General features: G+C 43.3%; 1 protein-coding gene across 1 annotated transcript; it reads left to right on the top strand.

Moving 5' to 3' along the window:
* Nucleotides 1-1,109: 1,109 nt before the first annotated feature.
* zbtb4 (zinc finger and BTB domain containing 4) lies at nt 1,110-26,742 on the top strand. The gene is made up of 4 exons (XM_058623538.1): nt 1,110-1,266; nt 4,804-4,895; nt 6,160-6,290; nt 18,342-26,742. Exons 1-4 carry the CDS (start codon nt 1,110-1,112, stop codon nt 23,806-23,808), a joined length of 5,847 nt encoding a protein of 1,948 aa, XP_058479521.1. The 3' UTR covers nt 23,809-26,742.
* Nucleotides 26,743-26,870: the final 128 nt, after the last annotated feature.

The following is a 26,870-nucleotide window of genomic DNA, read 5'->3' as shown; positions in this document are numbered from 1 at the left end:
CGGAGGTTGACTATTTTCTTGTAGAGAAAGATGGAGACTGGGGTATTCTTGTTGACTTACTAGACCATGCTAATAGCTGCGCATTTTCACAATATCGAGTTGCTTCTTATACAAGAACGACACTAAATAGTCTTCCCATTGTCTTACGAAGAGTTAGAGTTGAATTTTCGAAACATGGTATTGAGCCATTATTTCAGCGGTCTATACTCCTCGTCGGTGGCGAAAGTTGAAGCCATTTTGCTAGCTAACTACGTGCATGTGACTGTAATTGAAAAAGTAAGTCCGCTGTTATAAGCAATAGTTTAAGAAATCGTTTCAGCACCAGTCTTGTTTTCGGAGACGGTTATTTGTGTGTAATCCTACAGTTAAATCTGGTGAGGTCTTGTATGTTACACCCAAGGTAAGTTGAGTATAAACGTTTGGTTGCTGCTAATTTCAAATGTCTAAAATGCTATTGGTACAATGTGTGTCTATGTGAACTCAATTTGAAAGCTGCACTTCTTAAATGCCCCTGATTTAAAATTGTGTTGTCCCTTTGTGTGTTTACAATAACGGGAATGGGAAGTGCAAGCAAAAACTAGACACAATGCTTCAACCACCTCACAATATCTCCTTACATTGGTTGCATAATTTGACGATGTTGTAGTTGCTTATAATATGAAATGACTGTGTAACACTGCTTAAACTATATGGTTTAATTTTACTGACCTTTTTTAAATAAAGAGACTGAACCAACATGTTTGACTGGGTTGATTTTTTTTTCCCCTTTGGGGCTCTCCCAAGTTATTTTTACATACATGAATTTATGTGTAAAACAGTTACTTAAGTGCATTGTGGCTGGTTTTGCTTTCTGTGTCTGTGCTGCTGCCCTTCCAGCATGAACAAGCCTCTTTGCCATCATATCTTTCTGGCAGGTCCCCAAGAGGAGAGCATCTTTCAAGTCCAGAGGCAAGGCTAGATGGTACGTCTGCAGTATCCTTATGGAGTAAATAAAAAAAAAACCAATAATAATAACAATAAACTGATGAAATGGCATGCATGTCAAGTTTGATATGCACAGAGGAATGTGACAGTAAATCACTTTGTTCACCATGTGCCATGCAATACCAATGACTATACAAAGGATCTATTATAGAGCAGTTGGCTCCCTCCTCTGGCTCAAACTGAGAACGATCACCATTGCAAAGATATTGCACAACCACGTTTCCAGTGCAGAAGTGGGCCCCACAAGGCCGCCAGTCCTACTCCCTCTGCTGCTACAAGGAGGTTAGTGCATATGCTTAAGAGTTCAGGTAAGAGATTGAGTGAATTTAACAAAAAAAACATTTGAAGGGAAGAATTAAATCACACACCAATATTTTTACTGATATAATATGTCTAATTCTTTTGCTAAATAATATTGTTATATCCATCAACTAAACAAAAATCACCAACCTGTTGAGAGTTGGATTGTGAATCCTAGAGAAAATCAAAGTTTGATTGTTATTGGTAGTTGTAATAAGTTAAAAAAATTTACAACGTTGGTATGAAGATGTGACCTGTAAGTAAGTGGTTCCCCATTACGGACCTGTACTTATGTTGCTGCATGTTTTTCCATTCTTATACTCATTTAGATATAGACTAGATTTCATAAATTGCAGAAATATAATTGATAATTGATCTGACTGATATTACAGGCAGATGTGAAATGTATGTGCTGAGTACTTGTTTTGTAAAGTATGTCATTGAGTGACATTTAAGTTACATAAAACAAAAAATACAGCAACTGTTAATGCTGTGACATATTGTGTCATTAATAATGATATATGATACTATAACAGAAGCCATTTTATGAGCTGTTTTACTTCTGATGCTTGCATACAGTATTTTGTAGGATTGAGTGAGAATTTGACTGCAGGATATAAACATGTTGATCTTTTGAAAAATATATTTTTATTACTATTAGAGCTGCAACTAACGATTATGTTCGTAGTCGATTATTTTCTCGATTAACCGTTTTGTCCATAAAATATCAGAAAACCTTAAAACATGTTGATTGGTGTTTGTCAAACCTGGAAATGATGATTTTCTTAAATGTTTTGTCCACAACCCAACATGATTTACTGTTAATGATTTCTTTGTTATCCAGAGCAAAGAAATTAAGAAAATATTTACATTTTAGAAGCTTAAACAATTGGAAATTTTGTTTTAATCATGAAAAAAGCTTCAAACTGATATATCGATTATCAAAATAGTTGTCGATTAGTTTAGTAATCAATTTATTGTTTCACCTCTACTATTAATATGAATCGCAATTTTAATTTGTTTAAAATAATCCAAGTCGATTAAACAAAATCCCCATTTCAAACAAGTTTGGGTAGGGGTGTTTTTTTGTTGTTACATTAGACCGTTAGACAAGACATTTCTTATATCTATACTTGTGTTATCGTATTCATGTGTTGTATTAATATTCACATATGTAGGGTCAGAACATTTAACACATGATTTCCTGTAAAAGGCCCTGGATTTGGTTTGTCTGTAGGGGGAGCTCTTGTCTGATGATGTCAGAGTATGACTGTTAGTGTGTACGTTTACAGGGGTTGGTGGGGAGGTAGGGAAGGGAGGAGCTTTGTAACACAATAAAGTAACACTGAGCAAGAAGAGAGGGAGAGACAGGCAGATGGTGGGACGAGCGAATGTGACTGGATATTCGTTTCTCAAGAAAAAAACAGCAACATCTCCATAAGGCTGTGATGCTACTGCTAAGATAAAATGTTTTTGCTCACCAGACAATAGGGATTTTGTAGGTTATATTAAAGTTTGTGAATCAGATTCTGGGCTTTTTATGGTGTTAAAGTAACCAAATTTCGCTCTCATAATCAAAGAGTAAACAACAGCCTCCAAAGGAAATTTGCCATTCAACATTGTTTCTAGATCTTGTGTGTGGAATAAAAGTGATTCACCCATTGTAATTTGAACAAAAGAAATATGTGTCAGTTTGTATTTTGCCTCAAGCTTTTCATCAGGATTTTGTTTTTAATAAAGATTGGTGACGCAGGGTCAGAGGCATGCTCACTGAGAGTCCACTGGAACAGGCCAGCCCATTTCTATTCGCAAGAGAATGTCCTGTTCTTTGGGTGCTTGTTTTGGCTGATGTCAGTGCCTGTCAGTCGCCATCTTTTTTTATCATTCCTTTATCACCCACACGCTCCTGACATTAGGCCCTCCAACTTCTGATCTACTTGGACTCCCTTTTTTCAGATGGCTCATCTACAAAAAGGAGTGAAGTCACCTACTTTTTGGCTCACAGGACACAGCAGAGATTTGCAGCAGATCCATTTTTTGTATTAGTCCTTCCAGCTTCTTCCTGGAACTATCTGGTTGCTAAATTAATTGCTCTTAATCCCACCTTGTGTTGCAATCGGCTTTAGTGCTAATCTGGGTCTCATGTAGTGCAGCCAAGTCTCATCTGGGTAACCCTGCTCCACTGGCCTGTCCACTGTTCTCTTCTCCCAAGGTCCTGGAGTCTGGAGTTGTCTGGAGCCTCCTTTGCCATGTATCCTATTTTTTTCCCCCACTTTTTATTTATTTAGTGTGTATCCTATTGGCCATTTGTTTATGTACAGTTCACCCTTGTACTCACATGCTTGCTGTTCCGCCCTTACAGAACCTTCTCACTTGTCTATCCTCCTTATGCTCGAACCTTCCTCATAATTTCACGCACACTCTCTTCAGCCATCTTTTTTTTGTTCTCACCCTTGCTCCATTCCCTCCATCTCTCTCTTGCCCTCATAGATGGCACATGCTGTTTGTACTGGCTCTCTCCTCGATGTCCAACTTGCCTTTGCTCTCTTTCTCTGTCTTCACTTTTTTGTGTTTAGTTTCGCTGTTGTGTTTCCCCTGGCATAATGCCATAGCCCCTGACCATCTGTCTCACGCTTTTCTTCCCTCTTAACTGCTTTCCTTTTCCTTTTCTTCTGTTATCCGGTTGTAAATAGTGATTAATAATTTTCCGGTTGATCTTTAGACAAATTCACCTTACTTCTGTTGCCTTAAACCCTTTGTATTTTTCTGTCTCTCTTTGTAAGATTTTTTATAGCCCCTTGTGTTTCCGGAAGGTTCTGATTGAAGCGTCTGTGTGCTATTTAAAGTGTCTTGCAGAGAAAGAGGGCTGTTTACAGTGCTTTCAAAATACAGGCTGTCTAGAAACAGGAAGTACCATCGCCCCGAAGCGCAGCAGTGCATAGCCTCAGCCAACACGCAGCCACTTCCTCCTCCTCAACAGAGGCTCCAGCAAAACAACCCTTACGCTTATCAGAGAATTATGCACCCCTCCCATCTGCTGCCCGTCCTCCTGAATGGCGCACATACACAGCAGGCTTTTCACCTCCACCATGGACTATCTGGCTTTCTCCCATTCTCCTATGCACACAGCCCCCCTTTTTCTTCCTACAAATGTCTGTCTTCGCCAGTGCAGCATGCCTGAGTAGCTGCCTGGAGATGAAGAAGCTAATTAATTTGATTTAGCCGTTCTCTCTCTCTCTGGCAGTGGAAAAAACAGCCGTCCACACCACCCTTCCACACCGTATCAGCCACCCCTCCCTGATGATTTTCCACCTATCCTTTCCATTCTCCTTTGGCAAGGTCCACACTACAAACCCTCTCTTCCTCTCCTCCTTTGCTTTTTTCTTTCCTGTTACACAACTTTATTTAGCTAGTGGTTTGTTGCATATCAAACTAATTGTGAATTCCATGTCGATTGTAACATGCATATGTGGCTAAAAACCCATCCATTACCCCCTTTTATCTCTTGTGTGTGCCCAGGGACAGTTTGTGTGACTCAGCAGTGCTTCACCGCTCACACAACCATCCTTGTTACAGCTCAGTGTGACTGCAGCAGGCCTGTCGAATTCCGGGTAATGAAAAAACATCTGTCATCTGATAGTATGAATCTACCCATTGAGTTTTTTTATAAACAAGTTTGCTCAGCTTTTTACTTGTCAAGATTATCTTGGAAATCTTTCCTTTCATCATCTGTGTCTCATACAGGTGATGATTTCTCTAGTAAAATGTAAAGAAAAATTGAGCCATTTTTATTTGTTTAAACTTCTCTAATTAAACTTAAAAACCTGAGCATGTGTGACCATTTCTGTTACAGCTGAATTGTGAAAGACAGTTCAAATATGAAATTCATATTTGCCTTCATATGTTACATAGGATACACATACATCAAGAGATCTTATATATAAAGAAAACTTTACCTTTACACCTTGTCATTGTGTTATTAATTTTGAGTTATAAAGCATAGCCTCATAAAGTAAAAAAAAAAAAGCAATTGTGCGTAAAATATCTTTGAAAGTAAAACATGGATCGTAGTGACCTGAAATGTAAGTTAAAATTTGCCACAGCTCTTGCCATATGGATTGATGTTTCCATGTGACAGAGAATGCAATTATTAGAATTTGTATATGCACAGTTGAAGTCTAATTCATGTGTGCCAAGCTGGGTTTAGGCTTTATGAGAGAAGTTTAGATTTTGTTAGGAAAAAATAAACAAAAAGGAATGTTTGACTGCACATGAATTGACATCCTGATTTGTCTGGAGTACATGCACATGTTTTGTTTCTGTTATCCTTGATACATTTGCATTGATGAGTCGTTGAAATCTAATGTGTGGATTGGGGAATATCTTGCTGGGTGAAAATATCATGTCTTGGCACCGAGGTATGTGGAAGTTGTGAAAGATTATATTAGCTGTGCATCGCAAAACCATATGCAGGGTGCTCTCAACCCCTCTTGTGAAAGTTGTAAGGAGTTTATTGACATGTAAGGTCTCTGCACCTCTACATAGTCATGAGTAAGTGATTAGCTTGAAACGTCCCAACTGCAGTGACTGTTTATCTAATGGGAGCTGTTTATTGGGTGCGTCTTCTGTTCCATGTAACTGAGGTGTTGCCCCAATTTAAGTAAGCAGCAGAGAAGTGTTGGCTAATAAATACATGCTCCAGCATGCAAGCTCCGCCTCTCTGTCTGTCAGACATAACGGGGGGCTTAACCACTGTTTAATTTGTGTGGTGTCTGGCTCCAAATGTAAACATATGTCATGCCAAGCTGTACATGTACTTACACATAATGTATGTGCTGTGGTTTCATTCCACGTCTCTGTCTTCACTTTTCTAAGTACAGGCCACAGACACAGGATTTGCTGCATCGTCTTCGTAAACCCACAGCTTCCTCTTTAAGAAAACCACTGACCTTTGAACTCGTCAAGACTTCTCACTTTGATATGGGTCCAAGTCAGCTGGAGAGCAGGTTAGTCATCCCTTCTTTGAGATCACTGAGTATGTTTACTAGTGCTTGAGCATGCCTGCCTCATGGCCTGTTCATTTAGGTTGAATAGTAAGAATTCAACCTAAATATATACTGTATAAATCACTCACAATAGGCTCTTGCTCTTATATTTGTCATCTTGCATTGTTAAAGCAACCATCTGTCAAGGTAATTATTCCCATGTGAAGCATATTTACACTATTTATGAAAAGCACAATACTGATTTTTGTATTTCCAAATGCTCAGACATGAGCAAGAAGTGAAACACATTCACTTCCTGATGAAACGAGGACTGTTTCCCAAAGTAATCCTTCACAATAGTACGTTGTGCTCTGGACAACATAATACTGATAAAATAATAACTAATATGAATGGATTTCCGTAGCCATCTGACAATTGTGTCAACAGTCTCCTGGCTGCTTACCAAAATTGTGGTTTGGTTTGACATCTGAAAACAGCTCACTTTTCCTCTAGCCACTGATCAGCTGGCTTACTGTAGCTAGTAGACTACTTTCCAACCTCTTCATCAATCACAGTATTTATCTCGACAGCAAAGATTTTGCTTGATGCAAAGCTCTGGTCTTCAGACACCAGCCTAAGCAAATGCCTGCATAATCAATCAAAATACCAAAATGCTTTTAACTAATTATCTCTGGAAGACACTTAAGTCACAGAAAAAAGCTACCATACATGCATTTTAAGGCCAGTAATAACCTTTAATGCAACACTTATTAATGGATGTTTTAGAGGAAGATTGTATAATATTTGCTTCATTGCAGTATCCTCCTTATCCAGAGCTTTAGTAGTATGTTTTTTTTTTTATTTGCGTTTATTTGGTTTATGAACTGTCCAAAAATGCTTAGATTTCAGCCCAAGTTTGTATGGTACCTGCCCAAACAACAGCCACCATACAGAATGAACATAGTTGAGCATATAGCAGCTTAAATGTTGTATAATTCCTCCAGAATTAAATAAAGACCAAAACCAAACCAAAATTAAAGCAAATATACTGGGCTTTACATAACAAAAGGATGCCTTTATTTGCGTCGCAAGCGTAGGCTGTAAAATGTGAAAAGCATGCTCTAGCTGGTGTTTCTGTGTAACTTGCTGAAGATGCATGATGGCACAAGGTCGCAGCCTCAGTAAAGCACGTTCTTCTCCCAAAGTACATTATGTATAAAACGCTTATTGAAAGGCTACGAAAACAAAACTTATTTTATAGTAAATATACCCTTACACAAGCGTGCTTATGGGCAGTGTATTACATTTTTGCCAGTATACCCTCCTTAATGTTACGCATATATTGTATATATTGTGTTTATTGCTTGTTTATGCCACCCTCTTGTAGCTCAATGGTAGAGCCAGATGTCTTTCACCTTGAAGGTTGTGGGTTTGATTCCCAGCTCTGCTAGTCTACATGATGATGTGTCCTTGGACAAGACATTTAACCCCCCTGTGCCGACAGTGTGTGAATGGGTATGAAAGATGATAGGTGATAGGAAATGCCCTTCATAGATGTGCTGTAAGGAAATTTGAGTGAATGGTGAAACTAGTAAAAAACAGCTTTGCGTGATCATCAAGACGAGAAAAAGCGCTATATAAATCATTAATTTATCATTCTGAAAACCTTTTACCTTTGGCTTTTGTTTTATTCCTCAAAGTGGCATATTGTTGCAGGATGCAAGATGGCTTCCTTAGTTCCACATCTTGGTCAATTCAGATGTGTATGTGTGTGTGTGTGTGTGTGTGTGTGTCGCTTGGTAGCACAGCATGAAAAGCTATGATCACGTTTCGCCGAACATTCATGAATGGGGACGCCTGGACAGCAGGGGTGCCTCTGAATACAGAGTCGGTGGCTGGCTGCAGCCATGGGACAGTGCCAGCACACATGTGTGGACCAAGTGGCTGCACTCCTGGAACACAAACTCACAATTGTCTTTGCCAATGGGTAATCTGTTTCACACACGCTGCCCCTTTCATTTCCCCACATTTCAGGCATTGTTTTTACTGCTACTTATGATCATAGGTTTTACACAGTCCAGTCCTGAAACCCCTCACAGCTGCTGTCACATGCACCGTCCACACGCAAGCAGCATGCTTTGAAAACGTGCAGGGGTGCATGGGGTGGGCCGGGTGGGGGGAGTTCCAACTCCAAGACCCAGAGAGGTCACTAGAACAACACCCAATCACAGAGAGGTTCCCATGGAGACAAGTGTGGCAGTGTACAATGAGGGTGAGAGAGTGATGAAAAAGAGGGAGAGAGGGAAAGGGCAGGGAAAGAGTAGGAGGAGGGTGGGTTGTTGGCGTCAAGGTTCAGTTGGTGGGTACTCGGTGGAGGGGGGTGGGGGGTGCAGTTCCACTCAAAAGGACAGTGGGAAGTATGATGGTGTCGTAGTATAACAGCACTGGAACATTCTTCCATCCCTCCTCTCATTTTTCTACTTTCTTGTTCAACTGAAAGAATTCCTCCTGATCTAAAGCTACAAAGTAGTTCAGGGCCAACTGAGGGAGAACAGAGATATGTGGAGTTTCCACTGACCATGATGTACATGGCCAAGAGTCACCATAACGAACAAGAGTGGTTGCTGTGAGGCATTTTTCATGGTTACGAATAAATCATAACTGATACCCAGCCGCAGGCCTTGATGAGTGCGCTTTTGGGCCATTGTTGTGTTAAGCGTCCTGTGGCATTTTGTGCAAAACAGAGTGGAAGCCTGTGATTTGTAGTTTTAGTCCAGAGACTCACACTATGCTGAGAGAGGTTAATGGATCTGCTGAAACCTTCATCAGAGGGGCTGGAGTATTTGAAAAAATGTCTGTCCCTGTTTCTGTCTCTATCTGTCCACCTGTAGCTGTCTCTTACGTTAAGGAGACTTATAACTGATTTTCCATGTTATACCTTAAACCAGTTCCACACTACTCAACTTTGAGTTCACACTCATTCTATTTCACCAGGTGAAGCCACTTTATGATAAGCATTGTCATACACATGTGAGAAATCACATGGGGAAATATTGTATGAAACCAAGCCTAAATTAGATTTATTTCACATTGCCACATTAACTGTAGAACATTTACTGAAGCAGTGCTGTCTGTGATGTTTGTCACAGTTTTAGATGTCATACTTCTCTTTTTTCTGTTTGGGTTTCAGCTGCCATCACCCCATTCTGGTTTCTGATACTGGGGTTGCTTGAGTTGTCGCAAACTCTACTCATCACATGTCAGTTCGGGCCGTGACTTGCAGAACTTGTCCATATGTGGATTATCAGGCTGGGTAGTGTGAACTAGGCTTTACATGGAAAATACACTGATTACCTCTGAAAACAGTTTTATCTAAGTTGGAGAATGTATGATCATGTTCTGGCCACCATTTTGGACCACCGAAAATGTGGGATGTCTGCACTTTCAATAATCCCCTGTTAATACAGACACGTATCAAATGCCACTCCTCACAAAAAGGCCCTGTAGGACTGCAAATGTATCTGCAATTTGTACGCCACAAGCAGCATGTGTTCCCGGTCAAGATGGAGGATAGAATTACTGTCATGCTGACAACTTTCCAAAGCTGTAAAGTCATTTCTTATGGCAGCATAAACCGCAGTGGTATGTTTTGGCAAATCCATGGATTGATAGGCCACTCCAGCCTTCCTCAACTGAATTTGTTTCTTGAAGGAACACGGTCCTACCAACTCAACCTGCTACCATGTTGTCACACAGTGCTGTTAAGGATGATGCCCTTCAGGATTAGAAACTAAGGGCAAGGAGTTTGACAGAGGTGGACATTAGCCAGGCAGTGGGAGTCTAATGAAAGATCGTGCATCATGGAAAATGTAGGTTTCAGTGGTTTTGAAACTTGGCCCACACTACAAGACTTAATGTCAGGATATCTCAGCGATTGTTGCATTGATTTTGACAAATCTTTCTCTATCCAGGCTCCGTCGAGTACCTAAAGTTTATCAAAGTACAGTGCTAAATCACTGGAGTATCCCTTTAATGCCCAGCATTTTCCCTCAACTTCATTTGTTTAACAGGCTGCTTCCATCCGCCATTAGACTACCACCAGTTTGTCCTCTCTCTCTGTCCAACTGTCTGTGTCTCCCTCGCTCACACTCCTCTCACAGACTCACTGTCTTTGCGTCCCTGTGCCCAGGTTTTGTGAGTTGGCGTGGTTCCTGTTTGTTTTCAGCCATTTTGGGGACTTGCAGTGCTCGTAACAAACTGCTTAAATGGCGTCCTCTTGCTTGCTTGCTCTCCCACCATGTCTCCCTCTGCCTCTCCCTCCCTCCCTCTCCCTATCGCTGGGCTTTGTGTATATAAAGTAGTGTGTGTGTGCGTGCGTGCGCGTGCGTGTGTGTGCGCATGTGTGTGTGTACATGTGCGTGAGAGAGACAGAGGGAGAGAGGGAACAACACTTCCAAATAAAAAGAAGATTGGATTCAGTGAGGTGGGAGGAGAGGGGAGGAAAGGGGTGGGGGGGTCACTTGCTGGGGAAAAAAAAGCAAAAATACTAAGAATCGTGTGTCAGAGGCATAAACTGGAGTGAGAGAAGAGAGAGAGCTAGAAAAGGGGAGTGAGTGAGGGAGAGCAAGCAAGTTTGAGTGTGAGAATCACTCCTGCCCTCTGTCTTCACACACTGCTGCCTGTATGTGTGTGTGTGCACCGCCTCTCCCTGCTCTCACTCTCTCTCCCTCTCGCTCTGTCACACACACACACTCAGACGTGCGCATACACAGAGCAAGGGGGAGAGAGAGAGAGGGAGAGGGAGTGTGAGGGGAGAGAACACATCGCAGCAGAGATGCAGCAGGAGGTTTTCCGAGGTACGTTTTCTTGTATGCTTGCCTTCCTGAGAGACAGACAGAGAGAATTAGAGGAAGAGAGGCTGAATTCTGTTGTTTTCCTGCTTGTTTTTCTGCTTCACTCTGCTGCTGTAGCTGTAGTTGCTTCAAACATGAAGAGGAGGAAAAGGTTTTTTATTATACTGTGCGTGTGTTGGGGCGTGAGCGTTGGTGGGTGTGTGTATTTGTGCAGTGTGTTTGTGGAGACATATTTTTATGTGTGCGTGCGTCTGTGTGTGTGTGCCAGTAACAGGCCTCGTCTCCCTCATCCTCCGCTCTGTCGCTGGCGCACCACGCAATTCTTTTTCAAGAGTGATGACTCGTTTTGAGGTTGTGATAAAACTTTTAATTTATCAAAGCCTCTTGCGTCTCTGTGATTCACCACAGGTGAGTTGAGGGACAGTCAGTCACATGTCAAAACAGGCGTTCAACATGATGTAAGCATTGTTGTTGGGGTCTTAACATGGTGGGCCAGTCTCCCACCCTTGCCCATCAACTTATAAAAAACATCAGAAGAAGTGTTTTAGGGAGAAAACTTGCATAGACGACAGTAAACGTCTAATTTTCCACTGACTGATTCTGTCTTTTTCCTAAATTTGGCCAGCCCAGTTTGTCCTCCATTTTACCAGCATGCTGATTTTTTTAGAGGTTGTCTCTCATAGAGCAGCAGAGGGCATGTTGATGTCACAACCCCACTGTTGCTTCCATAAGCCTCACTTTTTTTTCCAAAACAACAGCATCTGCTGCCAACTACTGCACATTCCTGATGTCCATGAATGCCAAGCCAATACATTGGGCTCAATGTATGGAAAATATGAGCAACACTGTTATGGGTCATAGGTCAGACAATTCGAGTGTAGTTTGGTGTTGTGATGCACTGCTCTGTATGTAGTTTTGTTGTTTTTTTCCAAATACCGCAACATAAAGGATGTCGATGTTGTTGTGTTCATGAAACTGGTGCAGGGCTTCCATGGCCTGCCATAGTTAAACATGCCATTGATGATAATATGTGCAAATGTGTCTTAGTGGTTTCAGAGAACTCCAGTGGCACTAACACGCCCCCTTCAACAGGGACTCAGTATGAAATTGAAAATGATTTTGGGGAAATTACCTCCAATAGGTCACTGGTATAGTGTTTCGTCTCTCCAGGGGAACTTATTTGGCCTTAGAGCTTTTCAAAGCATCCTGTGATTTTGTTGCACTGAGTAGAATTATGGGAATTATGTGCTGGGTTGAGCGCTAACAGACCATGGAGGGAATAGCATTTAGACATGGGCATGTTCGCTGGTGCGTGGAGCAGCATGCAAAGACACCACGATACGACGATTTACACATGGGGAGGGAGAGAAGAGCGGGGCTCGCAGTCAGTCATGCTGAGAGGGATCACAAAGACAAGGAAACCATGAAATGTGAACATGAGGAGATGTGTTTGAAGTTACCCCTACCTCCCGTACTCACTGCACAACCACCACTGCCACCTCTGCTCGAAAACTCCTCGACCCATACCAACTTCCCTTCTGCTTACCTCCTCCCTCCTTTCTTCCCTCCCTCTATCCCATCTGGCTGGCTCCACCATGCTCTCTTGGCTGGGGGGTTGCAGAGAGTTCAGTAGCTGTTTTTCTAACGATGCCCACTCCCACTCATGCACACCCTCATGTGCTCATATACACCCTCCTCTTCACAGACCAACTGCTGCTCTGATAGTTGGGCCCCTCTGGCTGCCCCTCACAGGGGAGAAAGCCTAACCGTCACCTTCCTCTTCCCACATGCTCCTTGCCCCTGGCTCACTGACTGGAAAACCAATGCCCCCCCCCCCCCCCCCACATTATGCCTGGCAGGCACTTGTCTTTAACTCTGGCACATGCATGCATACACAAAACGACGGCTTGTCACTGACAAAGATTTCTTCAAAGGATAATTTTGGTTCATTACAGCTTGCTTCTTGTTCCTGTGATTTCATGTGCTCTACAACTTAGTGTGTAACTTTTGGAGATTTCTGTTGTTATTTTTATGCCTCTGTTTGGTCTTCATGAACGGCAATTATGTAACATTATTTGTATGTTGTGTCCATTGAAAAACTAGGGATGAGCCGATACAGTTTTTGGAATTGGTCCAATACTGAAATTCACTGAATTGCATATTGGAAAGAAAAATCCGATATCCGACCAGTATCGCATGCTTCACTATGGACACTTATTATAGACTGTAGAAAATGTAAAAAAATAAAAATAAAAAAAAACCAACAACAGCTTTTTAGCTAAGTCATGTTGAGGGCTGTTCATTTCTTCTTTTATGGGAGAAGGATATTTTTTACACAGTTTTAGAATATATATATATATATATATCTTTGAAATTGCTTGGGAAATGTATCAACACCAATGTGTTTGTAGTTTTAAAGGTATATAATGATTGTATCAGACTGATATTGGTATCGGTAGATACTCAAGGATGTGATATCTAGTAACAGACACAAAAACAATTATATCAAGCCATCCCTACTGAAAACAGGTTCTGTTAACAATGCTATCAGAGCTGACTGAGGGAGCATTTGTGTATACAGCTGTAGCACAGGGGTGAGCCAGGGCAAGAAGAGTTTATCCTGTCAAACTGCTGAATGACCATATTTTGTGAGCAGTTTTGTGAAAGTGTTTTCAGTCATAGTACAACCAATTTGTAGCTATCTCACTATGTTGCCTCCATCTGTCTTTGCCTTAAATGAAAATCACTTCCTGTATGCAGCGTGGTAATGTGGCCAGGCATCACAAGATCTAAACATTGCTGGGGTGCCGTGTAGCTCAGTTGGGCCCATTGCAGTGACCCGGGTTTGATTCCATTACCGGTCCTCTGCTGCATGTCTTCCCCCTCTTTCTCCCCCCTTTACTCTTCACTGTCCTATCCATTAAAGGCAAAAAAGGCCCAAAAATATAAAATATTAAATAAGAAACACAAGACATAATGTTTTATATTTAAAAATTGCGCACCACATTTTTAATTGTTGAGATCAGTGAAAGCAGTGACAATGCTCAAAAATCGTGGTGTGAAAAATAAGCATCCAAAGTATGTTTCAGCTTAAAACCAATATGCTCGTTCAGGTTAAGTTACCATAGTGTCATGCACACACTGCTCTCCTGTGCAGAAAGTGATAACTACTTATATTTCAGGATTCACAGTTATTGTCACCTCACAATAAGAAGTATAACTAATATTTAAACTCATGTACTACCTGCCTGACTTGGTCTGAAAGTCTTAGGCCACTATGAGATTTGTTATTGTAGCAATACTATAATGACCATACGGTATGATTTTTTTCTCTATCACTTTATGGGAACACATCCAGGAAACATGTATGCACTTTTGGAAAAAAACAAAACACAAAAAAAAACAACCAGCTTCTACAAGTTAAAGTGTCAAGTATTTAGTGTGACCTACCCTCACACCCTTACACTCATAACTGGAGTTTTAAAGTAAATGGCGTGACAAACCTGTGTTTGTCCAACTATTCCATGCTGAGAAATGTCTGCTGTGAAAAAGGTCTATTACTCCAGGTTTGTTCAAGACATGCTTGAGAATTACATACATGTTGTCTGAGTTAGACCCATTGGCGGTTTGCTAATATATAAGACCCAATTTCAGTCACATCATTCCAATCCATATGCCAATGATCACAGAATTTGACAGACATAAAAACAACAAAACTGGTGGTGTCCTGAGACTTTTGCACAATAATGTATTTCTTCACCCATCTTTTTTTTTTTGACATCACAGAAAGTAGTTTAATGCTCCAGTTGATAGGAAACCCAATTGCATTAAATACTGACTTTTTGGGATGGAGGCTCTCTGTTCATAGCTCCTCCCAGTAGATGAGCAAGGACAGACACACACATCATACATGACAGATGACCTGAGTCAATCTCTTTATCTTAGAAATGCTCCGCCGATATTGTTACTAGTTGTGTTCTCTTCCATTTTTAGTTTGCTTTGCGCTGGAGACAAGATGGTATCATTGCAGCCAATGGGATTGCCCTCTCTTTGAACTGTCATGTGATTGGTCAGTGTTTCCTGTTATGCCCGCAATTTCCTCAAGGCTGGAAACAGAGTATGAGGTGTACAAGTCTAGTTCTTTCTCAGATCACTGAAATGCTGTCATGAATTATTGATTGAATGCCAAAATATGTTGCCCAGCATTATTATTATTATGAAAATGTTGGAATCAACCAGAATGGTGATGGGGAAATGCTGGCAAGAGAAAAGATGACTTGTTTATATTAGATGCACTGTATTTTAGTAAGTAGAAATTTTAATAAGCCTTTGGTACAAATTTACAAATGCTGCTTACATTAATTTTGTCGGCACCAAAACTGTCATAAAATGCCATTTGTTCATAGTCAGACCTTTAGTCCTCAATAAGTCTTAAAACACTACATATGCATGCATGATATTACATTATTTGTGCCAATATTTTTGAAGTAATTTTCTTTGAGAAAAAAAACGTGATTATTGGATTCTAACAGTTTCAGTGGAATAAACAGATTGCTCAATGGCTAGTTCAAGGCTTTGAGCTGGTGTAGCAGCCAGACTCCTGTCGTTTGCTTTCCTGTCGTATGTTATGCAAGGCCACTTCAGCAGTGATGTTCCTGGTGACTGACTGTTCATTTAAATTCAGTGGATTACTAACTAATTGCTAATCTGTTTTTTCCCCAATGTTAATGACAAATACCTCAAAGTTAATAATTAATCTGTTTCTAATTTGATTGAAAAATTAGGATTATTTAGCCAAACACCACCTTTGCTTTTCCTGCAGTTAAAATAAGCTGAGGAGACTAATCAACAAGTTTAAGTTATTCCCAATAATTCAACACCGAATTAATTCACAGAATTAAACGTTGGCAGTGTTTCGTCATATTTGCCATTGATTACAAGTTGTGCCGCTTCTTTCTTCTACATGTAAATGTAGAGCATCTGTCATATGAAAGCCAACGTCTTTGGTATAATGTGTTTTATGTTACACATGAGTCAAGTTTGTAATTAGTCGTGCTCTGGACGAGCACCTGTTCCTGCTGTGTTGTTTTGTAGTGCCACAAGTGTAAATACATCAGATGAACACTTCACAGGGCGACTGACATGTTTGTTTGTGCAGAACGTCCTGTTGTGCTGAAGTGTGGGAACAGGTTGGTTGTTTATTTTGGTTCTTGCTTCAGGGTTCTTGCCATGTTCATGGTCACATCAGTCAGAAGTGTGTACATTGTGTGATGGTAATGTTTTTATACACCTCCTATGTGTTTGTGCACACACCTCCGTGTGTACAATTGAATCCAGCACATTTAAAGCGTTAAAAGATGCCTGTCACACTCAGACAGCGTGTTGTGCATGCTCTGCTTGTGCAGCAGCAGCTGTGTGCGTCACAGGGAGATAGCGAAAACGAGCGAGGGGGCGTCATACGCATTTTCCTGTTCATGGTACAAGCATCAGATGAGATGGTGAAATTTTTAGCCTTAGCACTTGTCTCTCAGTGTGTCCGCCCACTTGTAGCAGGCTGGCACTTGCCATGAGGGATTTCCTGCACAACATCTATCGCTCCGCAAATATGAGTGACAGTGGGGGAGTGATTCAATGCAGAGCAACATAATACGACAAGCCAGACCAGACATGATTGTGCATCTTTGTTTTTAGACTCAGATCACCTTGAATAGGCATAAACAGGCAAAGGGAATTTAACGGTTTATTGTCTGCATACAGCAAAAAAATATATTTGACTATGCACTATTGTTGTTACTGAACATGTTTCTTTTGCTGTGTATACTTCTCTCTCTACTTGGTGTCATGTTGGCTTCAGATTCACTTTTTGTTTTTGAATGTCGTTTACAAGTTGGCCCTTCGACAGTGAGTTGCTTTGTTTATGTCTTTGCGTCATGCCACTGGGCATGGATGAGCATATGCACAGTACTGTGTACACTTGCATGTTTTACTGTGTGGATATTTTGGTGTGTGTCTGTATGCTTGTTGTTTTCATGTGTGCAAGTGTTTGCCCGGGCTCCTGTCTGTCTGACAGTGCAGTGTGTCTGGCTGTTCCTGTTTGAACACCCCCCACCCCTCGCTCTTTTTCTTTCTGTCTCTTGCACTCTCCTGTCTCACAAACTCTTCCTCTCTCTTTCTGTCACCCTTCCACTCTGCCTCGTCCTCTCTCTCTCCCTCTTTCTCTCTCTCCCTCCTCTTCCCTCTGCAATAACAGTGCTGACCTAGTTTCTGCCTGTTCAGGGCTGCCTGTGGAATTTTACAGCGGCCTGCCTTCCTGGCTGCTTTGCTGCTTGAAAACGCAGGCAAAAAAGCATGACTGAGGATTTTTCTCCTCGTCACATCATTATGACCTTATACCTTCTCTGTTCTCCTCCCTAATCCTCAGTTCTAAACCAATGGAATATTTGTTAATATGCAAGAGGAGAAATTGCTTGTTTCCTATGAATCCGTAGGCGTAATATTTGTCGAAATTGCTGGACTGCTGCATCCACCACCATGGCAGCTGAAGTAGAATGGAAATAAGAATAGCCCGTCGCTCATCTTCTGCAGCTCAGCTGAGATTGTACCGGATGCAGAGAGCGGAAAAACTCAGTGCACATGCATGCAGTCTCCCTCCCTTCTCCTCTTCCCCTCTTTCCCCCTCCCCACCTTCGCCTTCACAAATAAATGGTTAGAGTCATGCCCAGCAAATACTAGCCACTGCCAGCAATGGCTAACAAGGCCCTTGCACAAATAGCAAGAGCCTGGGACTATTTTAATGTGTGTTAGGGCCATGAATCTTATGTCAATACTCTATTCTGAGGGAATCTTGATTAAATCTGAGTGCCTTCCAATTAGGCATAGGGAATGTTGTGTCACAGCCGAGAGAGATGGATCTCTGGAATGCCTTTCTGAAGGCTTGCCTGTGGCACGCTGAAATTTAAACCAGCACTGCCACAGATTTGTTCCTTCCCCCAGCCCTCTCCTTCCTTTCACTCACCATTCCTGGCTGATCTGTTTGAGTTCAGGGCATCGAGTTTTTTTTTTTAGCATTTTCTCAAGCGATACATGAACGTTATGGCTGCTCTGGTGAAAGATTTAGGTGTGGTGTCGAATTTTGCTGGCTGTAAATGTATATTTTTTTGTGGTACATGTACCTTAGGATGTTTATGGTACTAATATATTCTTTTCATTTCTCTTTCAGATTTCGAGGGCTGGTCATGGTGTCCGGTGAAAAGGTATGGGACCCCCTCCATGTGGGCCGTCTTCAGTCATATCTGAATGAGCAGCACCTGGCAACTGGGCTAATTCCCCTCTGCAACCTCACAGAAACTGCGTCTGAGGACACCACGTGTCACCCGAGTCAGCGGTCCATACCTTTGTCTTCCCCACCACTGTCATTTGAGGTCTCCTCACACCCACCTGTGAATTTATCCAGCTCTAAAACGATCAAAGAACTATACAAACCTGTAAGGTCTCGCAGGGTGGCCTCTCAGCCTGACGAGGAGGAGGAAGGGGAAATTGAGCAGCTGGAGATGAAAGGTAAAAGGCAAGGAGGCCGAGGAGAAGCCATGATGGAGGACAGACTTGAGGACATGGCTGATGGACCTAAAAATGCAAAAATCACCTTAAGCTTCCCGCTTAGTGCTGCCCCCCTTCCATCCTCTATGACATCTCCAAACCACTGTCGGAGCTCCTCCTCCTCCTCCCCTTCCCCCCAGCGACGGCGTCCATCCTCCAAAAGCTCAGACGGGTTGCTGTGGAAACTTGATGCGACGATGGATGTAAAGCACAGACCTTTCAAGCCCCCGAGGCACGACAGCTCTCCATCCTCTTCACCTTCCTCCTCCTCTTCTCCCATGACTGTTCATGCACTTGTCAGGAAGGATATAAAATCTCCACCTCCACTAAAGTGCTCCAAACCCAATCCAGAGGCTCAGTTTCAGAGATCTCCCCCAATATCCTCCAGTGGATCTTTAGGGGGATGTTATGGACACAGAGTTGCCAACAGTACAGCCTCACCGTCCCAGACTGCTCAGATTCTCTTCAGTCTGGGCACATCAGCCTATCAGAGAGGTGACGATGCAGAGAGGAGAGAAAAAATGCAAGGAAGACCTGCTGGGAAAGCAGGAAGCCCTCATGGACCAAGCCTTCACCCACCCACCCTTCATCTCCCTCCTCCCGTACCACTACCTCCTCCTCCTCCCCCATCTGAGGGTCTTACTGCAACCCCGCACTCATCCTCCTATCCTCCTTCTGACAGCATGAAACCTGAGCTGATTTGTGGGGTGTGTCATCGGATTTTCAGCTCGGCCTCTTCCCTCACAGTCCACATGCGGCTGCATCGTGGCAGTCGTGGTCTCAGTTGCCGTTACTGTGGCAAAGTCTTCATCCACAGCAAGAGACTGCAATCCCATGAGGCCTCCTGCAAGGTGCCAGGCCTACCCTCTAATGGCCTACCCCCCAATAGCCTGAGCCCTCCTTCTCTCACTGTGCAGCCTAAGGAGGAGCCACTGGAGGAGGGTGAGGTGAGGGTGGAAGGGGGAGTGATTGTGGGAGAAACAGACATCAGTAAGGTGCGGCCAGGGAAGAAGGCACGAAGCCTCCTGGCTCGTATCCAAGGTGATGATGCAGCAGCCGCAGAGTTGCTGGCGGGAGACGAGCACCATTTTGTGAAGGTGGTAGATGGCAATGTCATTTACTTCTGCTCTGTGTGTGAGCGCTCCTACATGACCCTATCAAGCCTGAAGCGTCACTCCAATGTGCACTCATGGCGCCGCAAATATCCATGCCATTATTGCGACAAAGTTTTTGCCCTGGCTGAGTACCGCACAAAGCATGAAGTTTGGCACACCGGAGAGCGACGCTACCAGTGCATCTTCTGCTGGGATGCCTTCGCCACTTACTATAATCTCAAAACACACCAGAAAACAATTCATGGCATTAATCCCAGCCTCATCTCCAGTGAAAAAACAGCTAATGGGGGCTATAAGCAGAAAGCTAATGCCCTTAAACTCTACCGCCTTCTCCCCATGCGTTCCCAGAAGAGACCCTACAGGACATACAGTGACAGTTTGCATAATGGCCTGCTACTGCCATCAGCTGAAACACCTCCTCTCTCACTGCCTGGCCTGGGCTGTGCTCTGGGCCCCGGGGATCTACAGAGTCTCATCAGTGGAGCACACCCTCAGAGTGTTAAGCCTGATCCAGATGACTTCTCGGTTTCTGGGGCTGCTGAACACAGGGACCTCACCATACCAACACCCCTCCCCCATACAGACATGCCCCAAGTTAGGACACTTGAGAGTGAAGCCTTTGAGTCAGACCAGAGTAGAGGCAGTGGCAGCTTCAAAATGTCTAGTAGTAGCAAAACCAAAACTCATAAGACTAGTAAAGGCACAGAAGCAAGCATGCCTTCAGTGATAACATATGGACATACAAAACCCTCTGTCATAGTACATGGAACTGCAGTGTCATCTTCTGTCATTGTGCATAGCAACCAGGTCATCTCTGGTAGTGACAAAAGCTCAATAAGCAGCCCATCCCCTGAAACCAGCAACAGTCAGACTTTACCCAAGGGCAGCCCGAGGTTAGTGAAAAAGCAAAGGGACAGTGCAGATAACTTTAGAAAGAGATCGAGAGACAGTTCGGATAACACAGAGGATGGTTTCAGAGGTGTACAGGAGACAGAGACGGGGAAATTGTTTCACAAGTCACGCAAGTCCCACAGTAAGAATGACAGCTCTAATTTAAAGCACCTGCCAGCCTCTGTAGGTTCACAGGTCAAAGAGGCAGGGCCACTATGCCAGATTACTGTACGTATTGGTGAGGAAGCCATCGTAAAGCGTAGCATCTCTGAGACAGACCTTAGAAGAGACAAGAGCCTTTCTCCCCCAAAAGCTAAACGCACTGAATCATCAACTGTGCGGGACATCAAGGATTCACACCACTCTAACATCCATCATCATCACCATAAACACCGGCTGCACCGTAGAGCCAGCATGGAAGTAGAGGGTGAAAGGGATGGAGGAGAATGTGTAGAGGAGGTCAGGAAAAAGACATCAAAATCCCCGGATGAAGTGAGGGAGTACTACTTCCGTCAGGAGGTTCGTGAGCAGGACAGCGACCACGACACAGAGGATAATTTATGGCGGCCTTACTACTCCTACAAGCCTAAAAGAAAGACTCAAGCACATCTGCAGAGGGTCAAGAGCTGGCAGAGGAAATTGAAATACAAGCGCTCTATCCGGGTGAAGAGAAGGGCAGAGAGACTCAAGAACCGTATAAATAAAGAAACTGACAAATCACAAGATGAGGAAGAGGATGGAAAGATTGAGGAGCCCCAAAAACTGTCAAAAGCTAACAGAGTTGAAGAAGAGGGGAAAAAGAAAGACTATCCCTCTGCCCCTTTAAAAGAGAAGAACAAAGACCCGAAAGAACAGGTCAAGGAGGCCTGTCATAAGGTTCCCACCAGTCCTCTGCACTCTCCAAAGCCTCCTCCATCTACCTCAGAGGCTCCTATGGGAATAAAGAGGCGGCCATGGTCTAATGGGAATGCAGCAGAGTGTGGTACATGTGGCCGCTGGTTCTCAAGCACCAGAAAGCGAGACAAACACGAGCTGAGCCATTTGCTGGAGTTCGTATGTCTCTTCTGCCATGCCACTTTCCCCTCAAGGGATAAATTGGAAGACCACCAGAGAGCCCAGCATCCTAAGCCTACTGAGGCATCCTGTGTTCCCCCTAAAGTGGCACTTGGAGAACAAGTTGAAGGAGTCAAATCTGTTCCAGAGATTGCAAAGTATGACGAAGGAAAGGGGGGGCACGTGAGCTTAGTCGGGAGTAATTCTAGTCCAAGTTGCCTAAGCAGAAGAGCATTATCACGACACACCTGTCCACAGTGTCATAAGGTGTGCAAGACATCTTCAGCACTTACTCGCCATGTCCGACGCCATGAGCTAAGCAGTTCTCCAGAACGAGAAAAGGAAGAAGAGGCCTCAGAGCCAAAAACAAAAGAGACCGTTATTAAAGATGTAAGCAGAGACCTAGAGACTGATAAAGCACATGTTCCCAGTGCTCTCTCTGTTTCAGTCATCAGCTATTCAATGCCAGACCTGCCCAGCAGTGGTGACTGCTTGACATCACGGCAGCATGAGGACCACCTCCTTCAACTGACAGCTGAACATCACATGTCAGAGTCCAGAAACATACCTGAACTAACAGGGCTCACTCATCCAGCTCCAGAGAAAGAGCATAGTCCACAAAACGCAGACCCTCCATCAGAAAGTCCAGTCAACCTCACGCCCACTAAACAGGAACTCACAGCTGCCACACCCTCTGCTCTCCAGAGTGTGCTTGTCATGAATGGACCTGAATGTCTGGACTACCGCACCCACAGCAGAAAGAACCTAGACAGCCAGATCCACAGAATACCCAGCCCTGTGCATGTTGTGGCATCCACCAACACCTCTCCAAATGTGCCAGTGACATCACAGACCAGAATAACCACTGCTGCTGCTACTGCTGCTGCTCCCGTTTCCATGACAACAGCTCCATGCTCTGAGGGTGGATTCATGAAACGGGATGGGGTCATTATAGACAGAGAGAGGCAGTGTGGGAGTGGCATATTTCAACATGCAGGTTATGAGGAATCAACTCTGTTTGAAGAGCTCAGAGTTGAGCCACAGTCCAGGAGTCCTTCTCCTGAAGAAGCACAAGACCTGACAATGTCCTCTATACTAGCTAGGGAGAGGGCGATAGAGAGGCAGAGAGAGAAAGAGAGGGAGCTAGAGAGAGAGAGGGTGAGAGACATAGAAACAGAGAAAGATATAGAAAAGGAGAGAGAGAGAGCCCAGCAATCGAGAAGATCTGTTCATGCCACAGAGAACCAAACTGTTCTGTTGGTTCCTAAAGAGGAGCCCTTGAGTCCTGTGCCGTCCCCCCACCACATCTCCACTCAAACCACTACAAATGCACCCAACTCACACAGGCGCACTCCCACATCCCCATGTCAATCCCCGTCTGCTCTTGGACTGTTAGGTCAAACCAACCGACAGGTTCACTCCAGTTCACAAGGACTCGACAGACTCCCACTTTCTACAGGAGCAGGAGGTGTTGGTGATCGCCCCTCTGCCCACGCTCTCCTTCTGCCCCGAGCCCCTCAACCACCTGAGCCAGAGTACCAGGACACTGTTTCTTCCAGAGATTCCCAGCAGGGGGATGTCACCCCAGTTGGCTACACTTCCCAGGATTACCCCCTTCCCCTCCTTGTTCCAGACAGCTATCGCTCTGGTAAGAAGCAAGAGGAAAACCTGCTTATGTCCTCCTATCCTGCTGGCCATCTTCCCTTTGGCCCACTGGGAAAGGTTTTGGTCCCTAATGGCGGGGACCTGGCCAAGCTACCATTTTATCCAGACCCTTACCAGCTGCTCTATGGGCCGCAGCTGCTGGCCTACCCCTATAACTTGGCAGCTCTACCTGTGGCTCTCAATATGATGGCACCTGGTGGGGACAAGGTGGAGCCTCTGCCTTTCCTTCCAGCCATCTTCAACTACGCATCTACTGCTGGACCCTACATGGGTACAGCCCCCCACCCCCTTGTGGCAAATCCTAGCCTATACAGCAGCAGCAGTGGCAGCAGCAAGAAGCAAAGAGACAGCAGCAGCAAACCTTAGGACAACAGAAGCACTATGAGGAATATATCCCAGAGGGGACAGCCTGGCCTGTTTAGGATGAGCGGGAGGGATTTGTGCTCACTGGGTCACTGACTGCACTTGCACAGTACCTCTGCCTCTGTTTTATTCAGTAGAGATCAGAGCTAGGCATTCAATAAGGAGTATGTGTGAAGGGAGGAGAAGGAGCAAAGAAATGGGGAGGAGAAGGCCAATAATGTAGTAATGTATCATCACCTCCCCTCTCTTTACTCCTGCCCACCTTCTCTTTGTTTCTCCTGTTTTGCTGTAGTGCGTCATAGTTCTAGAGCTTGATTAATCTTCCCCTCTGACTCATATTATCTATAATATAAGAATAAGAACTGCTAATAAGAACGTGTGATGTGTGGGAAAAAAAGTTCAGTCTGCTTCCCTTTATAGTCATGGCGAACGAGGATAAACAATGTTCAGGGAAGGCTTGTGTGGGCAACGATAATGTCAAAGACGAGAGTTAGTGAGAATGAGAGGGCGGGTGAATCTTCCTGTTGTTAAATGAAAGTTATATATGAGCATGTACATGCACATGCGTGTAGGGATTTTGTGCATGCAGAGGTTGCCTCCGGCAGGTTTTGCTGCGTATGTGTGAAAGTGTGTGCGTGTGTGAGTGGAGTATGTGCATGAATGGATAGATCATTCCGTGTCATGACGCACACAGCATTCTTACTCTAGTTGGAATAACTACAGTAGGTCAATGTCTAGAAGTGCATTTAGAAGTGATTCTTCATATCCAAATCATTAAATGTCAGTTCTATGGCTGAAAGCGAGACTATGACAATGACAGATCATCTGAGCTTCTAACCATATTACTTTATGGTCAGGTGACACTGTAGGAACTGTACAGCATTCACCATAGTTTGTACCTTATGTGCACAAAATAGAAAAGTAGTGGTCACTTAAAAAGGGGACACATGTAGCTGCTTCAGATATGTAGCTGGCCACTGGGTTAGAATCGAAGGCTGGTAGAACATTGCACTTCCGTTTTTCATCTCATTTCCTTCACAAAAAAGAGGAAAGGAATAAAAACCAGTCAGCCTTCACCTTGCGTAGCTTTTACCTCTGGATTCAGGGTATTGTATTATTTCTGGATAGGAAAAGAGATATATGGGCACAAAACTGTTGGACACTGAGTCAGAAGGCCCCACAGAAGTGATTTTTGGGACAAAAACACACAACGTCCCGTTCTCGCTCTGATGGGAAATTGGAAATAGTATGACCTATTTCCCCTCCCGCCCTGTGTCATTTACTAAGTGGTAGGAAAAGGCTGAGCTTAGCAGCCAAAGTGGTGGCCCAAACCCCGTAATGCCCTCTTGGGGCCCTTTTTGTTGTGTAATGTTATTTCTACATGTTTGTTTTGTTCAGCTATGTTGTTGTTTATGTTGTTTAGCCCTCTTACCAGATGGAAGTGGCTTCAGTGAAAAAGGGGAGGGGGGAGTAAACTTAAAAATATGAATGTATATTTAGTCATGAGGTTAATGAAGTACAGCTACATTAATTGTAGAGTTGGTTTCAGTTCCTTTGTTTCTGTTTTGACACAAATAACCTGTTAAAGAACCGTATAACGTATGGTATGCATATATACAGTAGTCCTAGGAACATGTCAGTAAACTTGGGTTCACTATCCACAAAGCATGAGCAACACTTGCTTCCTTACCGTTTATATCCTCAGCAAATCTGGCACTGTGCACACAACTTTTTTTTTCTGTTTCCTTTTATAATTTCTGGACTTTTTATCCTCCGTATCTATTTTCTTTTTTGAAATTAATCATATACTGCTGTTTGGAGAAGTTCCACACAAGCGGCCACCACATTTACGTCTCACAGCTTCTACTTAAGACCTGTTTAATTCTCTCTCTCTTTCCTCAAGCAAACACTTAGCACTCTGCACCTCTGAACGAAGTACATACAGTAGGCTTGTGTGTGTGTGTGTGTGCGTGCGTGCGTGTGTGTGTGTGTGTGTGTGTGTGCACAGGTGATGGTACTGGATCAGACAGGAGTGTTAAAACAGTGTGACCAGCTGAAGGGGCACACAAGCATCCTCTCGGGTGTGGTTACAAGCCTTTTGCGTGTTTGCGAACGTGTGTGGTGAATGAGTGAAAGTGTGAATATGAAAACCAAAATAAATCTGCCTGAGCAGTATATGGGCCACCTGTTATTGTTTTTTGTTGTTTGACACTTTTCTGTGGGTTAGTTTGAGTGTAAAAAAAAAAAGCCTCGCTGTCTCCAATATACTATCTGAAGTCATTCCTGTAGATGGACATGTTTGTGTTTTTGGACCATTTCTTATGCCATAGTTTGCCATCACGGCTATCATACAGACCAAAAGCATGCAAATTGACGTATTGTAGTGACTGGACTGGAATCTGGTGGTAATATACAACTATTTACTGTATGTTTTAGTTTAAATGAATGTGCCTCTGCTTTGATATTTAAATAATTATCTATAGTGAGACATGGATCTGCCAGATTTCAATTGATAAGGTGCCTTGTTATGGCATAAGAAATTTGAATTGCAAATAAATGTTTTCCTGAGAAATGACAGTATGATTTGGAGATAGATTTCATGGCTTTGTTTGCTATGAAGGTGTTCATAGATGTAGGGGTGTGGCTAAACTGTTTTGGTATTGTGTACATGTCTAGGGTAATACTGTGCCATATAGAGCCCACAAAATATGTTAATGTTATTTTTAAAAGATGTTTTAATGTTGCCTGATGACTTTGTCTTTAGATTTGATACAAAGGCTTGTAGCCACAGCTCTCCCAAAGTCTGTAGTCTCCTTTTCTTCTTGTTCTCTCTCTCTCTCTCTATCCCTCTCTCTCTCTCCTCTTGTTTCCATCTCCCTTTCTTTCTTTTTGCTGCAATCAAACAAAATAAAGTATTAACCTGATGACCCAATGAAATCAGCTCTTGTCTGGTTTCATATTTTTTTTTTTTTACTTCTTCTCCAAATTGTCTCTATTAATCTTTACATGTTGATTCATTCAGAGTTCCTAATATGAACCATGTGCTTAAAGTTGGCAGACTCCGA

The sequence above is a fragment of the Solea solea genome, chromosome 3 (genome assembly GCF_958295425.1).
Source record: "Solea solea chromosome 3, fSolSol10.1, whole genome shotgun sequence".
Classification (NCBI taxonomy): Eukaryota; Metazoa; Chordata; class Actinopteri; order Pleuronectiformes; family Soleidae; genus Solea; species Solea solea.
Note: the sequence above shows the minus strand (reverse complement) of the source record. Positions and strands in the feature narration are given on the sequence as shown.

Excerpts from the sequence above, each read along its gene's own strand:
- zbtb4 (XM_058623538.1), top strand. The coding sequence starts at position 1,110 with ATGACTATACAAAGGATCTATTATAGAGCAGTTGGCTCCCTCCTCTGG. Across the intron at positions 1,267-4,803 it reads CCCTCTGCTGCTACAAGGAG|GGACAGTTTGTGTGACTCAG; the intron begins GTTAGTGCATAT and ends GTGTGTGCCCAG. Across the intron at positions 4,896-6,159 it reads GCAGGCCTGTCGAATTCCGG|TACAGGCCACAGACACAGGA; the intron begins GTAATGAAAAAA and ends CACTTTTCTAAG.